The 16,869-nt window shown below is 40.3% G+C and overlaps 1 protein-coding gene across 1 annotated transcript in view; it reads left to right on the forward strand.

Moving 5' to 3' along the window:
- The window catches only part of LOC122788927 (pancreatic lipase-related protein 2-like), a 264,799-nt gene that overhangs the window by 169,194 nt on the left and 78,736 nt on the right, over positions 1-16,869 (forward strand). The window contains exon 11 of the mRNA XM_044055961.1: positions 14,580-14,691. Coding sequence (XP_043911896.1) covers positions 14,580-14,691 — 112 coding nt within the window. The remainder of the gene's footprint in view (positions 1-14,579; positions 14,692-16,869) is intronic.

The following is a 16,869-nucleotide window of genomic DNA, read 5'->3' on the forward strand; positions in this document are numbered from 1 at the left end:
GGTTGGGTTATGTTAACTGAATGTGTGTGTATTAATTGCTTTGTGTATAGTTTCGTAGGGTATGTGTGCGATAGTTACGGACCTTAGGGTTAGGGTGCAGGTTAAGGTAAGTGAATAGTTAGTAATGTATGTATGGATAAGTGGGTAGTTGGGTTTTGTTAACTGTATTGTGTGGTTTATTTATTTTGGTGTGCTTGTGTTGTGTGTGTGTGTTTCTCAGAAGAGCAAATTTTTTCCCTGGGAAATGCTATGAGGATGTTATCAATATTCAGAATTCCAAGTTCGAACTTATGGTGTTCGACATTTTGGAATTTTGAATATATGATACAGACCCTATATTACAGTGTATCATGCTCTGTGTCTTAATGACCAATACAAAAACATTTTAAATGTTTTAAAAAACACTGCTGAAGCATTTTAAAACTTGCATTTTCTAACTTTTACTAACCAGTTAATTAGAAGCATGCATTGCAAAAATGAAATTGTGTATTGCAGCTCTTTAGATTGTTCACTGATCAGTGCTTGTAGATAATGTCTGTATTTTTATGGGGTATTGTTTTGAGCCAGAACAACAGTTTTCACAATATTACTTTCAAATTTCTTGTCAGTGTCCATTTTCAAGATAATTGTTTTGGTGCATCTAAATGTCTGAAATGAATGCAAAAATACGGAAAGTAAATAAGGCAACTGCCTTCTTATTTGAAGGTCTGGCTGCAACATCGTTTCTGTTACTAACATGACAAATTGCAGTTTTGTTAAGAGTTAAATATGAGTTATTTGACTTATGTAGCACATATTTCATTTATAGGTTATATACATTGTCTTCAGATGACTTTTCCTTCAAAGCCCCCAGGCCTGTGGAAAATATGGCCAAGACCGCAGAATCCTTAATAAACGCATTCTATGAACACCAAGAATGCATGGATCATGCAATCCCAAATAAAACCAAGACCCAATCCTTCAAAGGCAGACGTCCTGTCTGGTGGACCCCAGCCATAAACAAACTATACAATAGAAGGAGAAAGCTACTACATGACAGAGCAAAATCCCAAAAAGGGAAGGCATCTCTGATCAGTTTTAGCAAAAAACTACGGGCACTCATAAAATCGTCTAAAGCCAGCTTCGATAGAAAAATTGCACAGGACACTAAGGATAATCACAAGGCTTTCTTTAGTTATATTAGGAACCTGGGTGGGAATTCCCAGATATGCTCAGAATTAGTCCAAAATGACAAAAAATACACCGAACCCACAGACATTGCCAACATCCTAGCTGACAGGTTCAGCGCAAACTTCTCCCCACCTCCCCACAAAAAGGGCAAATATCTATCCCAGCAGAGTGCTGCCCCCCTGACATCTCAGATGCTCAGGTAAGAGCCGCCCTCTCCAAAGCAAAAAACACAGCATCAATGGGACCAGACGGTGTCCCAGGCTGCGTCCTACATGAACTCCAAGAAGAGCTAAACCCAAACATAAAACTACTGTTCAATCTCAGCCTTACTACAGGATATGTACCCAAAGAGTGGCGTACAGCAAAAGTGGTCCCTCACCACAAAGGTGGAGCCTCAACGGATCCTGGAAACTATCGCCCCATAAGCCTGACTAGCTTGGTCTGCAAAGCTATGGAAAGGATCATCATGGACCTCATAAATAAAGATATTGAGGACCTACAGACACTGGATGCTACCCTGTTCAGCTTTGTTAAGGGCAGATCCTGCCTCTTAAACCTGGTCGATTTCTTTGAAACAGTCACCAAGGCCATTGACGAGGGGAAGGTGGTCCACACAGCCTACCTGGACCTCGCAAAAGCCTTCGATACAATACCCCACTCGGGCATTATAGATAAGCTCACCAGCTTAAATATAAACCCCTTTGTCACTAGATGGGTTGCAAACTGGCTCAAGGACAGAATCCACATGGTTAGAATTGCTGGAGTAATGTCAGACTCCAAACCAGTTACAAGTGGTGCCCCACAAGGCTCAGTCCTTGGACCTCTCTTATTCAGTATATATTTCTCGGAGGTACAGGCCAACATGGAAGGACTGTGGCTGACCAAGTTCGCAGATGACTGCAAACTGGGCACCATAATCGACTCTCCAGCTGACACAAGCATCCTCCAAAAGGGCCTCATAGAAACAGACAGCTGGTGCCAGAGCCATAGCCTGAAGCTAAACGCCAAAAAGTGTATAGTCATCCCCTTTGGCAAAAACAGTGTCCACAAATTACCACATAGGTGGTAATCCATTAAGTACAGAAGAAGTAATTAGGGACCTGGGGACCCAAGTTGATAGCAATCTCTCATTTGACAACCACGTGGCCAAAGTGGTAAGAAAAACATTTTATATAGCCCACCTAATCATGAAGGGATTCACATCTAGATCAGGGGAGGTCATTATGCCTCTTTACTCATCCCTCATCAGGCCCATAATTGAGTACAATGACCCTTTTGGGATGTACCTTACCAGACACCTGCAGCAACTGGAAAGACCCCAAAAGTACCTCACCAAGAGGATCAAAGGGTTCAAACAGATGCCATATGCTGCCCGGTTAAAGAAACTCCAGCTCTACTCTGTGGCATACCACCTGCTCAGAGGCGATCTGTGCCTGACATATAAAGCCATGTCCAACCTGGAATTAATGGACATGCTGCACCTCAGAAAATCCAAATCCCATCGAGCTACGTGCTCGAGAGACTTGAATCTCAGCACTGAAATAAATAGGACATGCTGGAGGGACAGATTCATAACCCAGAGGCTCCCTTCACTCTGGAATAAAATCCCAGTCCAGGTTAGGCAGAGTCCCTCATTGACTCTCTTCAAGAAGAATCTTGATGAGTGGATGGGAGATCATAGGTTTACCTCGGGTATCACTTCTGTGTCACTGTTAGACAGAGGCACAGTATACTAACCTCGAAAAAGGGCATAGCAAAATTCATTTAAAATGGGTGGTGAAAGCCAAACGCACTCTGGCTAGGCTTATAAATGCCCTAGGGCAAATAGCCTAGTATGAACCTATGAACCAATGAAAGTCATGAAAACTTTGGCAACATGGTCAGACCTTCATCTTGTTTGGCATCCATTGACTTTCAAACATAACAGTTCCACTATCATTTAAAAATATTTCTAGCTTTCATATAATACAGAATACAGGTCTGTCATGATTGTTGGACACCAGAGTGGTGTCAGGGGAAGAAGAAGACAGAAAGTCAAAGTCCAGCCACAGTCATCAACATCATCAACCCTTGGTCCCATTTTCTAAATCCGGTCGGGGTGTTATGTCGACTGCCGCTATCTCTTTCTCCATTCAATGCCACTCTCCTAACTTCTTTGACACTCATGCTTGTTACAGGCTTCTGTCACACAATCCATTGTTCTCTTTGCCAAATGCCTTTGTTTCATCTTGCCTTCTTCCTGTCTGTCCCAAATCTTCTTCACCAGATTGTCTTCTGCTTTTCTGCACATGTGCCCGAACCATCAAAATCTGTTCACTTTGACCTTTTCTGCAATTAGACCTGCTTTGGCTTCTGCTATGATGTCTTCATTTCTTCATCTGTCTCCTAGTGTGCATCCTATCACCCATCACAGGCACTTCATCTCCATCACCTCTAGCTTCCTCTACTGTGCTGCCTTTATTACAAAGGTTTTTGTACCATGCAGTAGTGCTGGCTTCACCACTGTTTTGTACACCTTACTTTTGTCATAAACTACCCCTGACATTCTAAGCTAATTGCCTGCAGCCTGTCTGATTCTAGCTTTGACCTTCTCATTCAGATGTCCCTTCTCCTCAGCCACTCCTCCTAGATATTTAAAGCTGTTAACCGGCACCACTATTTTCCCTTCGATCTCATTTCTCAGTTTCTTCTGATTCCCCCATTTGTTGCCATTACAACTGTCTTATCTATACTCAGTTTCATCCCATCTGCCTTCTGTTTTGAATTTCATTCCCCTATCCTTTGCTGAAGTTCTTGATCAGAGTCTGCATGTAATGCCACATTATCTGCATATAGCACCTTTCTGGATCTAGCCCTTCTAACCCATTTGCAGATATAATCCATCACCAGTATTAACAGCAGCAGGCTTAGAGCTGAATCATGATGCACACTCACTCCCTAGGGGAACCCCTCCTTGAGACTGAACACTGTTCATATTTTTCTTTCTTGAGTCATTGGGTCCTGGTACATAGCTTGCATCAGTTCTACCAATGTTTCTGGGACTTTGAAGGACCACAGGACTGGTTAAATCATCTTTCTCGGGACATTGTCATATGCTTTCACCATGTCTAGAAATGCCCAATTGTACTCTTTCCTCATCTCTAACTTCTTCTCAATTATCCATCTCACTGCAAACATTGGGTTAGTTGTGCTGCATCCTGATCTGAATCTGAACTTCGTCTCCCATCTTATTTTCCATTACTCTATTTGTTTGTCAATCATCCTCTCCAGAACTTTCTTGTAGTGTGATAGGAGTTTGATACCTCTATAGTGCCCACGGTTGTGAATGTCCCCTTTGTTCTTGAGCACTGGCACTAGAATGCTTATTATTCAGACTTCTGTGATATGCCTTTCTCTTCATTCTGCTGTGAATACCTGCAGGAGCCATTTCTCCCCATTTCACCCATCATCTTTATCATATATGCTGTGACCTCATCTCTGCCTGCTTCTTTCCTTAACTTCATTTTCCTTAGTGCTGTTCTTACTTTTTCTATTGTGGGTTCCTCCTCTTCTTTCATCATAGGCTGTGTCTGGGGCAGTGTAGATAAGCTGGAGTTTTCTTCATGCAGAGGCTGCTGGAAGTACTCCTTTTATCTGCCTTTAATGTCCTGTGGACTGATGAGCAGGTTGTTTGTGGCATCCCTTATGAAGGGTGTCTGGTAACTTTCTTCTTTATATTTCAGTCTTTGCCTTACAACCTAAAAATTTATTTTTGATAACTGCTGAGCCACTTTTGCAGAAATTGGTAGAGTGCCTCTGATGCTTTGTTCTTTGCTATTGCAACTCCTTTCTTAGGCTCTTTGTTAACCAGCCAGTATTCCTTCTTAACCTTGTCCATCTTTTCTGTATCCCACTTTTTCCTGCACTCCTTATTTTTTGATGATTTCCTGGACTTCTGCATTCCACCATCAGCTTTCCTTATGCACCTTATTTCCATAGCTGGCTGAACTATATACTTGTTCTGTAGCCTTAACACATGCTGTTTTGAGGTGCTACCATACTTCTTCAACTCCACCTATTTCCTCTTCTTCTTGAGGTGCTAGAGCCCTGTGTATGTCCTTGAAGTGTTGTGCATTCTTTACAGTCAACTTCCTGGCTTTCAGCCTTGTCTTTGTTGATGTTAGAGCCTTCTTTGACTACTTCTTGCAGCTGATTGTGGCAGCTAGTGGTTTATGCCATGGGAAGACTATTTCACTGGGGCTGACTTTGCAATTGCTGATTCTACTGCAGTGCCCCTTCCATACTAGGAGGAAGTCTGCCTGAGTTGCATGGTGGCCACTCTTGCATGTGATCTTGTGACCATCCCTCTTGCTGAGACCATGTGTTGGTCACCATCAAGATATTTGCCAGACAGAAGTCTAGGATGGCCTCTCCTTCTTCATTCCTGTTGTCCCATCCATGTGGACCCATGCAGTTTTGATATTCTGCTCTGTCTGTCTTGATATGTGCATTCAGGTCACCCATTACCAACACCAATTCATGTTGTCCTGCTTTATCTAGTAGGTCTTGTAATTACTGTCTGAATGCACTCTTTTCCTCATTGTCACAACCCTGCTGAGGGGTATAGGTTGAAAATATGAATACTGCCCTATCATTGCACCGGAGTCTGATTGCCACGAGTCCATTAATTCTGATGATCTCCTTCACTGTCTTCTGAAGTCTTTTCCTATCCTCAATTCCCACACCATTTCTAGTCTGTCCTTTTTCTGAATAGTAGACTCTGAACCCAAAGCCAAGTGGCTTTGCTGCTCTGCCCTTCCATCTTGTCTCCTGGATACATAGGATATCCAGCCTCCTCCTTACCATCATGACATCCACTTCCAAGCTGTGTCCTGTCAATGAGCCTACATTAAGTGCAGCAGTTTCTAGTACACATTTGGCAGATTGATTGGTTTTACATCCAGCTTTCACTCAACAGGGCTATCCCAGGTAACCCAAGCTGGGAAACTGAATACCAGCTACCCAGTAGCTTATTGATCCAGGGCTACTGAACTTTATGGTTGGCACACATTGGCCAGCAAGTGCATAAAGACCCCTTCCACTGTTATTATGGTTCCTGATGTAGGTCAGTGTAGATCAGGTCAACTCACTTATCACCAGCATATACCCATGCCCATTTGGTGACATTTGTGAACACAAGCAAATCACCTAGAGCCATATTTTACACCCTCGAGTGCTAAGGTGCACAGTCTGTGGTCCGCATTCTCCTGTCTTGAGGATACTGAGCACCACAGTTGATGCTCTAAGCAGATGATCTGTACATTTCTTTTCTGTATAAGGGAACCATCTAGACTATGTGCTGCTTCCCACAACTCCATTCTTTGATAAGTTTGAGATGGAAACACTCAGAATATTTTTGGTAGGTGGGAGGAATCTCACAGAGACACATGGAGAACGTGCAAACTCCATACAGGCATTGCCTAGAGGTCAGAATCAAACTTTGTACCCTGTGCATGAGATATGAAGACTTTAACCATTATGTGAAATGATCCAGCTACACTATAAAGGTTAAAGTGATGCTGAAGACCTGAGTTTGAATAATCTCAGTTCTTATTTATATACTGGCAGATGCTAATTTACTTAAAGAGACCTGAGAGCCTGACTGGGACTACTCAATTACCAACATAATTAAATGAATATTGTTTGGTTTTGCAGTGCACCATCCATGTAAACAGCTATACCAAGAAATCATCTCCTGCAATCAAGCTATTAAATAAGGGTTCTGATGTGCCTTTTAATTATTTGTGGGCATTATTATCCCCTATGCATACTTACTCTGTTTACAAATGCAGCACCTTAGTAGCTGTGCTCACGTGTAACTAGTGAAACGTTCATACACTTGCTGCTGATGTTCTTCATGTTTCACTGTTGCAGTCATTACATTAGGGTAATCTGCTGGCAGGTTGCCCTCAGTCGGCCTGATTAACAAAGTCTTGGCTCTTGCTTCGGTTGCTGTCCCTTCTTCCATGACATCAGGTCGTCAGGGGTATAAAACATGCAGCCGATGCCATTACATCAGTCTTTCTTGCTGCGCAGTGCCCGAAGCAAAAGCAGTTCGTAAGTGCGGTCGGCCGACTCCTGAAATTTTCGTTTTCTAGTTTCAGAACCGAAGTCTTCAACTAAAAGCTAAGTACCCCATTGGGGAAACTTTTTCTTGCTCCTTACCGATGTCAGTAAAAGTTAATAATTGTATTACTTGTGGGAAGCAAATACCGCATACGGATTTTCATTTGTACTGTATTCCTTGCCTAGGCCCTGACCACAAAGTGCCTTGCTGTCGATTTTGTGCTGAATTTAATCAATGCACTATTAAATGTCGGTATATTTTTGATTCTAAATATATTGGCTCAAGATTTAACTATCCAGAAATGTCATCGATTAGCAATCCGACTACTGGAATACCTAAAAAATGCAAAGAAAAAGACAGAGACAGGCCGTCGAGGTTCAAAACTGATGACAAAGCTTCTCCTAAGCCAGTTGCTGGTTTGCCGGTACTCAGTGACGTGCTTTCGCAACCCCTGATACCCGCTACTTTTGATTTGCAAGCCTCTACTGAGACCCATTCGGAGTCTGGTATGCAGCGAGATACTTTAGGTATTGAACCCGCGGATGTCTCTACCTTAGATGGGTCCGGAGCCGCTGAGCATGCACCGGCTTCTGAGGGTGTTTTTAGGCCTAAAGATTTGTATATTAAACGGACGCCATCTTCAAAACTAAGGCCAAAATCTACTTCTATGTCTAAAAAAATTATGCTTGGGCCACGTGTACAGGCCCCAATGCCTAAAAACCAAATTATCAAAATGGCTGAGGATTTAATTACTTTGATCAGGGGTACCCACCCCCTCCTGCTAAGAGGCCTTGGCAAGGCACTGACTATGAATCTTCAGATCAGGTTTCTATTTCTTCTGACTCCTCTTCTAATCAGGAATTATCTATTCCCACTTATGAGGACTCTGATGCAGAAGATTCCATCCCTTCTGCTTCTCCTCCTGAGGATTTTTCTTTTGGATAAACTTTGCATACCTTAAGGGAACACTTTCACTGGGAGAGTCAGGATTTCTCAGAATCTAAAAAGAGACTTAGGGATTTCCTTCTTCTTCCTCAGCATAGGCCTTTGGCTATACCTCCTTTTCTAGACATTGTTGATAATGTTTTCTCAGAATCCAGTATGGCTCCTGATTCCCTGCCTCTGGCTCCTAGTAAGCCAGACAGATATTACAGGCTTCCTGACTCACACAAATTCCTCTTTAAAAACCCTACTGCTGACCCTGAAACCATTTCTCAGGGTCCCAAGGGCATTAAGGCTGCTACTGCTAAAAATTCTACCCCTTCTGATAGAGATTCCAGGGCGCTGGATAGATGGGGTAAGAAGGTTTACACGTCTGTAACCTTGGCAATTAGGGCTTTAAACTGTCAATTTCATATGCTTAAATATCAACAGCATGTCATGGGCTTACTTAAACAGAAAATGATTTGATTTCTGACTGTGTGGAAAATAAAGAGTTGCAGGATTTATTGCATTCAGCTGAACAAGTTGGAAAACATACTTTGCAATGTGGTTTTGATTCCTTGAAGGCCTCTTGCAGGGTTGCTGTAACTGGATCTGTGATAAGAAGGCATGCTTGGCTCAAGGAGCAAAATCTGCCTGACCATGTTAAAGCAAAATTGTTGGATGCTCCTTTAGAACAGGACAGTCTATTTGGTAATGAGGCAGAAGAAGTTTTGAAAAAGATGGAAGATAAAGCTAAATCTATGCAAAATGTAAAAGATTTCCTACAAGTGCAGCCACCCAGGTTCAGTAGGCACTGGACTACTAAGAACTGGTCCTTTCCAGTACCCACCAGAGCCACTCAGGTCAAACCCAGACATTCCAAAGGCTACAGGTTTCAGTCACAAGGAACTTATAGAACAAAGCAATGGGGTGCCTTCACCTCCAAATCTGGAAGTAACAAAGCACCTTCCTACGGTAAACAGTCTCAATGACTTTCCACTGCAAACACCAAGCACTTATCTTTTGGCTGCCCCTTTAGGGGGAAAACTGGCACTTCATGCATGAAACTGGCAAATGATTACCCAGGACAAGTGGGTTTTAAATATAGTATCTCTGGGATACAGATTTCATTTCCACACATTGCCAATCCTAAACGGGTGGCCAGATCTGCCTCCAAATCCGTGGGCAGAGGCACAGAAACTAGTTATGTCCCTCATGAATATGGGGGCTATTCAACCAGTACCAGAAAAGGAAAAGGAAAAGGGACAAGGTTTTTATTCAAGACTTTTCATGGTACCCAGAAAAGACAAATCATGGCATCCAATTCTGGACTTATCCATTCTAAATACATTTCTGGACTTTCCAAATTCAAGATGCTGACTCTACAACAGTTACTACCTATGCTAGGCAAGGATGCCTGGTTGGTAACTCTAGACTTAAAAGAGGCTTACCTGCATATCCCAATCAGGGAATCTTGCAGAAGATACCTCCACTTCAAAGCAGGCTATTTGTATTACCAGTTCTCTGTGTTGCCCTTTGACTTATCTACTGCGCCCAGGGTCTTCACAAAGTGCCTGGCACCAGTAATTGCATTTTGCAGGCAAAGAAATATTCAAATTTATCCATACCTGCACAATTGTCTAATTCAGGCAGAAAAGGACACTCTTCTAAAACATCTGGCATTTGTAAAAAGACTTCTAACTTGTCTAGGGTACACCATAAATGAAAAGAAATCACAACTGGTACCCTCTCAAATAATTACATTCCTGGGTGCAAGCTTGAATACAACTGCCCAGATGACTTACCTTATGCTAGAAAAACAAATTCAATTGATGACTTACTTCAAACATGTGGCCACAAAAACCCAGCTATCTGCAAGACAAATTCTGCAGGCCTTGGGGTTCCTGGCCTCCTGCATTCTAATAATTCCATATGCAAGACTGCATATGAGGAAACTTCAATGGTACCTAAAAAGCTTATAGAGTCGAGATTGTCACAGCCTGGAAATGATTCCTATCATTCCTTGCCTGCAGCTAGAGTTCCTATGGAGGGCAGAGGCCTGCCACCAAAACAAGGGACTGTCATTCATTCCACCCCCTGCCGCCCAAACCCTGACTACAGACACATCAGATTATGCTTGGGGGGGCGCATCTGGCAGGGAGATGCATTAAGGGCCAATGGAGCCCAAGTCAAACACACCTACATATCAACCAGAAAAAGATGCTAGCTGTACGTAATGTTCTGACAGCCTTCAAGGACTATCTTCATCCAGGACAACTACTGATAAAGACAGACAACACCACAGCCATGTGGTACATAAACAAGCAGGGGGGTACCCATTCCTACCCCCTTTGCAGACTAGCCATGGCATTGTGGAACACGGCCTTGGCTTATCAAATACATCTACAAGCTCAATTCCTGCCAGGAAAGCAAAATACTCTGGCAGATGAACTAAGCAGAAATCTTATGGACCCACACGAATGGAAACAGGATCCACAAATCTTCAGCATGTTGACACGCTAATGGGAGAGCCCAGACATTGATCTTTTTGCCTCACCCCAAAACTATCAGTTGGACAAATTCTGCACAAGAATTCATCACAAAAAAGCTTGGAAAGTGGATGCTCTATCCTTCAGCTGGAAAAACCTATCAGTCTATGCCTTTCCTCCTCTGCCTCTGCTCTCTAAGGTCTTACTAAAAGTCAGACAGAAAAATACAAAAATGATTCTGATTGCTCCAGACTGGCCTCGCCAACACTGGTACCCACTCCTATGCAATATGTCGCACCTTCCTCCTTGGTACCTGCCTCAGACACCTTACCTACTGTCTCAGCAGAACTATCAAATTCTGCACACTCAGCTCCAAACTCTGAATCTTGCAGCATGGCTAATCAAATAATTTCACCAGTTACATCTCTCAGCAAACCTGTGATGGATGTCATTTTGGAGGCTGGAAGGCCTAGTACTAGAAAATCTTATGCTGACAAATGGAAAATATTCTGTGCCTGGAACTAAGAACAAGGAACAAGCACAACAATGCCCAATATTCCTCAGATTCTGCAATATTTAACCGAGATGCTTCACTAAGGCCTATCTTTTTCTTCCATAAAAATCCATGCCTCTGCCATTTCAGCTCATTACAACACAGAGCCTCCCCTCTTTTTTCATCCCCTGATAAAGCAGTACCTCAGAGGGGCCAAGAATTTAAGACCTCCCAGGAGAGCACCAACTCCTGCATGGGACCTCAATTTTGTTTTGGAAAAACTCACTCTCCCTCCTTTTGAGCCAGCTGCTACTGCGGACCTAAACTTTCTCTCTTGGAAAACAGCTTTACTTTTAGCAGTCACTTCAGCTAGAAGGATTTCTGAACTACAGGCTCTTATGGCAGTGGAGTAAAATAAAGCGTTCCGTAAACTGAAATGACCGTAAACACATTTAATATATTGTACAAATACTTAGCGCTTTCACCCACTCAATCCGTGGGTTTCTTCAGAGTAAGAAAAACAGTAGAACAGCTTGAACCTTATATCATCTTTCACATCCAATCAAAGAAACTTTGTAATTAAACATATAATTTGCATATAAAATTGATACATAACATTTAAAATAACATAACACCTAACACATACCTCATATAGTATACAAAACTATCGTAAAAAACTAACGTATAAAACTAACATCTTATAACAAAAAACGCCTATCTTTTGAATAACACCAATTCATCTTATTATTAATTTTATAATGAAAAAAAGTTGATAGTATTTTTAAAGATATCTAAAAAATATATATAATGTAAGTGTTTTTCATATTGACTATTATGAGTATTACAATATTCATCACCACCCTAGATAATATCAATGCAATATAAAATTGAATATCACAACTATAAATGTAAATATGAATATAAATATAAATATATATGTATTAATATAAATATAAATATAACATTGTAAAAGTGTGTGTTAAAAACATTCTAATACTATATTGTGTAAGATTTATTTTTTAAAATACTTGAAATAGAAATGTATTAGTTGATGCCAGGCTTTATACTGGCATTCAATCTGAGCTGCCATAGACATTCTTTTGTTTCCAATAAATTATTAACATCACATTCTCTATTAAAAGTCTCAGGAATTCTATCAATAACAAAAAAATAAAAACCTTTTAAAATCTCTACATTTAGTGCTATGGACATACAAGGAACTGGTTGTTTTTTTGTTTTTAATGTCTCTATTGTGCTCCATAATTCTTTCCCCTAAGCTTCCTTATAGTTTTACCCATGTAATAGGCCGGGCATGACAAACAGGTTGCAAGGTACACTACCATCTTCATATTACAATTAGCGTACCCCGGACATTGCTACACTTTATATATATACATATTATCTAGGGTGGTGATGAATACTGTAATACTCATAATAGTCAATATGAAAAGCACTTACATTATATATATTTATTAGATATCTTTAAAAATACTATCAACTTCTTTTTTTCATTATAAAATTAATAATAAGATGAATTGGTGTTATTCAAAAGATAGGCGTTTTTTGTTATAAGATGTTAGTTTTATACGTTAGTTTTTTACGATAGTTTTGTATACTATATGAGGTATGTGTTAGGTGTTATGTTATTTTAAATGTTATGTATCAATTTTATATGCAAATTATATGTTTAATTACAAAGTTGCTTTGATTGGATGTGAAAGATGATATAAGGTTCAAGCTGTTTGACTGTTTTTCTTACTCTGAAGAAACCCACAGATTGAGTGGGTGAAAGCGCTAAGTATTTGTACAATATATTAAATGTGTTTACGGTCATTTCAGTTTATGGAATGCTTTATTTTACTTACTAGTTTAAAATGTTAAATTGTGGTTCTTATGGCAGTGGAGCCTTTCATTATTTTTCATCCGGACAGGGTGGGTCTCAGGACCAATCCATCTTTCATGCCTAAGGTGGTATCCAGTGTGGCTCTTAATCAGACCATTCATCTGCCAACTTTCTTTCCCAATCCACAGAACAAGGGTGAGTGGATTCTGCATTCATTGGATGTAAACAGACAACTTAGATTCTACTTAAACAGGACAAAATCTCTAAGAAAATCTGAACAACTATTGGTGGCATTTGCTGCAGGGGCAGAGGGAAAGGCTATTTCAAAGCAGACTATTTCCAAATGGATAAGCCTTTGTATTAGTTCCTGTTATATATGCACCATGGTAAACCTGTCCCCAAGGGGATCAGATCTCGTTCCACCAGGGCTGCATCTACTTCTGCAGCCTTTCTCAGAGGGGTTCCTACCAGAGACGTTCTAGAAGCTGCTACCTGGAGCTCAGTTCATACATTCACCAAATATTACCATTTACCTCTCTTCTCTAAATCCAGAGCAGGCTTTGCCACTGCTGTCCTGCAGGGCCTTATAGCTGCTCCTAATTCTGTATAAATCCATCCTCCCAACCATAGCTTTGGGAATCTACCTAAATGTAATGACTGCAACAGTGAAACACGAGGAACATAGTATAGCCATGTACACTTATCATAAATGTAGATGTTCGAGTGTATTCACTGTTGCAGTCCTGGTCACCCACCCTCCAGCCCCCTGTTTTTTCTCTTACTGTACCTCTACTTTCTTTTACTATCCTTAAAAGCCTTTTTGGTGTATTTGCTTTTGTTTGGAGGTATATTTTTTGTGTTCTAATTTATATACATATATATATATATATATATATATATATATATATATATATATATATATTGCTCCCCATTTGGGGAGCACCTGACATCTCCGGCAAGAAAAACTGATGTAGTGGCGTTGGCTGCATGATACCCCTGATGACCTGATGTCATGGAAGAAGGGGCAGCAACCGACGCAGGACCCAAGACTTTGTTAATCAGGCTGACTGAGGGCAACCTGCCAGCAGATTACCCAAATGTAATGACTGCAACAGTGAATACACTCAAACATCTACATTTATGGTAAGTGTACACAACTGTACTTTCTGCAGCATGGCTTGTGCCTTTGGCATGGGCTGTGGCTGAAAATGATGATGTACTGGCCAGTTCACTTGTTTGGTTAGCAAATAATAAATGAATAAATACATATCATGAAGGAAAATCAACTTTCTGCCCCAAATGAGTGTGCATAAACAAGAAGGACAATGAAAAGAGTTCATGTGCAAAACATTAGAAAAACAGACAGACTGGTCTCCTAGGTATGCCAACTGAAGTAGGCCTACATTTAGACAGTGTTCTTAAATCTCATCAGAAATAATTACCAATATGTACTACAAACTTAATTATTTAATGTACTTTTGTGTATTCTTTTTACATAACTTAAATTAATTATTCCTAATAAACTTGAATCTAATATCTTTTTATGGACTCTAGGAAGGAGGTTTAAAGCAACTGTGCAAATAACAGGGAACTACAATACCTTTGGTAACATAAATGTTGCTTTCCATGGATCTAAAGGAGGCTCCGTACAACATAATATTGCCAAGTAATTCATATATATTTTTTTCTCTTTTATTCTTTATTTTTGCATGTCAGTTTGTTTCATTCTTAACCTGCATATAAAATATTTACTAAATATAGTGGATTTATAGTGTACAAATATGTTTTAATTACCATCTTCTCTCACTGTTTCATGTTATGATTTTGCTCTTTTCAGAAACAAAATTTTGTTTTTCTGTTGGGGTTCCTAGTGCACTATGAGGATTAACAACTGAGAATCTACAGATTTTAAAACTGAGCACTCATTGGAAGTTCACATATATGTTCTAGAATATATGGTAAACATTTAAATCTTAGTGTATCAATCCAAATATACAAAAAGTATTTCTGTCCAAGAAAAAAAAGTCTGTTTAATTCAGATAATTAGTGATTTACACTAACAGGACCATGTGAATTTCAAAGTCTGTCAGAATGTATATAGTTTCACAGGTGCTTACTAGACTAATAATCAGAGGATCTTCGGAGGCCTAGCAGTGCATTCCCCAATAAGTTTCTAGCCCTAGTATTTTTAACACATTTAACCCAGAACCCCTTTTATTATAGGTAGGCTCATTGGTATGTACTAGGCTAACGACCACTAAGACCTTTTTAAGTCTAGCCATAAATTCCAAGTCTCTGACAAGTTCTGGTACCCATAATAAGTGTAAACAGGGGCTTGGGAGGTGAAACATTTACAAGCAGGGGCCTATAAGATGAGCCATTTACAGGCTGATGGTGTCCATTAAAGACATACGTGCCCATGAGTATGAATAACCCTGGGGCAGGCAGATATTTAAATATTACCCCCTTTCCATAAAGAAAAAGGATGACAATCCAGGAATGAACTTGTGATTTCTCATCCACTCATCCTGATTATGCTTGAATAGAAAAAGATACATGGAGAGGAAGAGGAGTCTACAGAAGTGGTGCTCTCTGTGAGACATATCTGTCCCTCCAGTATGTTCTATTTAAGTTGCAGAAAAGATGGAGTAGGTGTTTCTTTCACTCTTGGACTTGTGAATGTATAGTAGATCTGAAAGGATGGAGCTGGTAGAGTCTCTGTAAGTGAGGCAGATATTCTTATTGAGAAATTATTTTGGTCACTGGAGTTATGTCAGGTGTTTGGACAGGTACACACTGAAGGGGAGCAATATAATCAATGATTGGCCTAATGAGTGCAGTATACAGTGGCATAATTACCTCTTTGGATCTAGATGCCATACCCTTACTAATAAGCTGGGGTTTATATTGAAACATTGAACGCTTAAAACAGCAGACGATGTTTCATCGACCCTTTTTCATCGAAAGCTGAAAATGTCGACACCTCAGAACAGTGAAAAGGGAAAGAAATTGCTGTTCCAACCAAAAAAAAAAAAAAAAAACAGGAAACACTTCCAAACACATACACACGTACCTTAACCCTAAATGTACCCCCCCCAAAAAACAGTAAATAGCTGAAAACACATATGCACGTAACCCAACCATACATCTAACAGAAAAAAAAAAATAAACATTCTAAAACATATGCACTTACCTTAACCCGCACCCTAACCCTAAGGTCAGTAACTCTTGCACATTTATGTAAACAGTTCCAAACACATACACACTTACCTTAACCCTAATTCTACCCCCCAAAACAAAAGTAAGCAGCTTAAAACACATATCTACTTAACTCAATCGTACATCTAACGCAAAAAAACAAAAAAGTAAACACTTTCATACATATGCACTTACCTTAAACTGCACCGTAACCCTAAGGTCAGTAACTCTTGCACATTTATGCCCGGGAGCTATACTGGATAAGAGAATCTCTGAGACCACACTACAGTGCAGAACATGGCAAAGCAACAAAGCGGTCAAGTGACTTCTTTCCCAGGGAAAGAATTCACTGAACAGCCACTTCGCTGTTATGCCTGTTCGCTCTTTATGTGTCGACGAAAACGCATTCAACAAAATGTGTTTTCATCATTCTAATAGGAAGCCATAAGCTACATGGTGAAAAACAATTTCTTACAACAGTGGATATATGGTAACTGAATGACAGCTTATTGTCATCATGGGTTCCCGGATTCCTCAATACTGGGTCAATATTCAGGAGTGGGGTGCCTATGTGATTGTTGAAAGGAATGTCATGCTTGCTGAAGGATACAGCTATAGATTTTTGTTGACATTTAGTTTTAGTCCA

This window comes from Protopterus annectens, chromosome 14.part0 (assembly GCF_019279795.1).
Source record: "Protopterus annectens isolate FY-2018-M chromosome 14.part0, PAN1.0, whole genome shotgun sequence".
Lineage (NCBI taxonomy): Eukaryota > Metazoa > Chordata > Ceratodontiformes > Protopteridae > Protopterus > Protopterus annectens.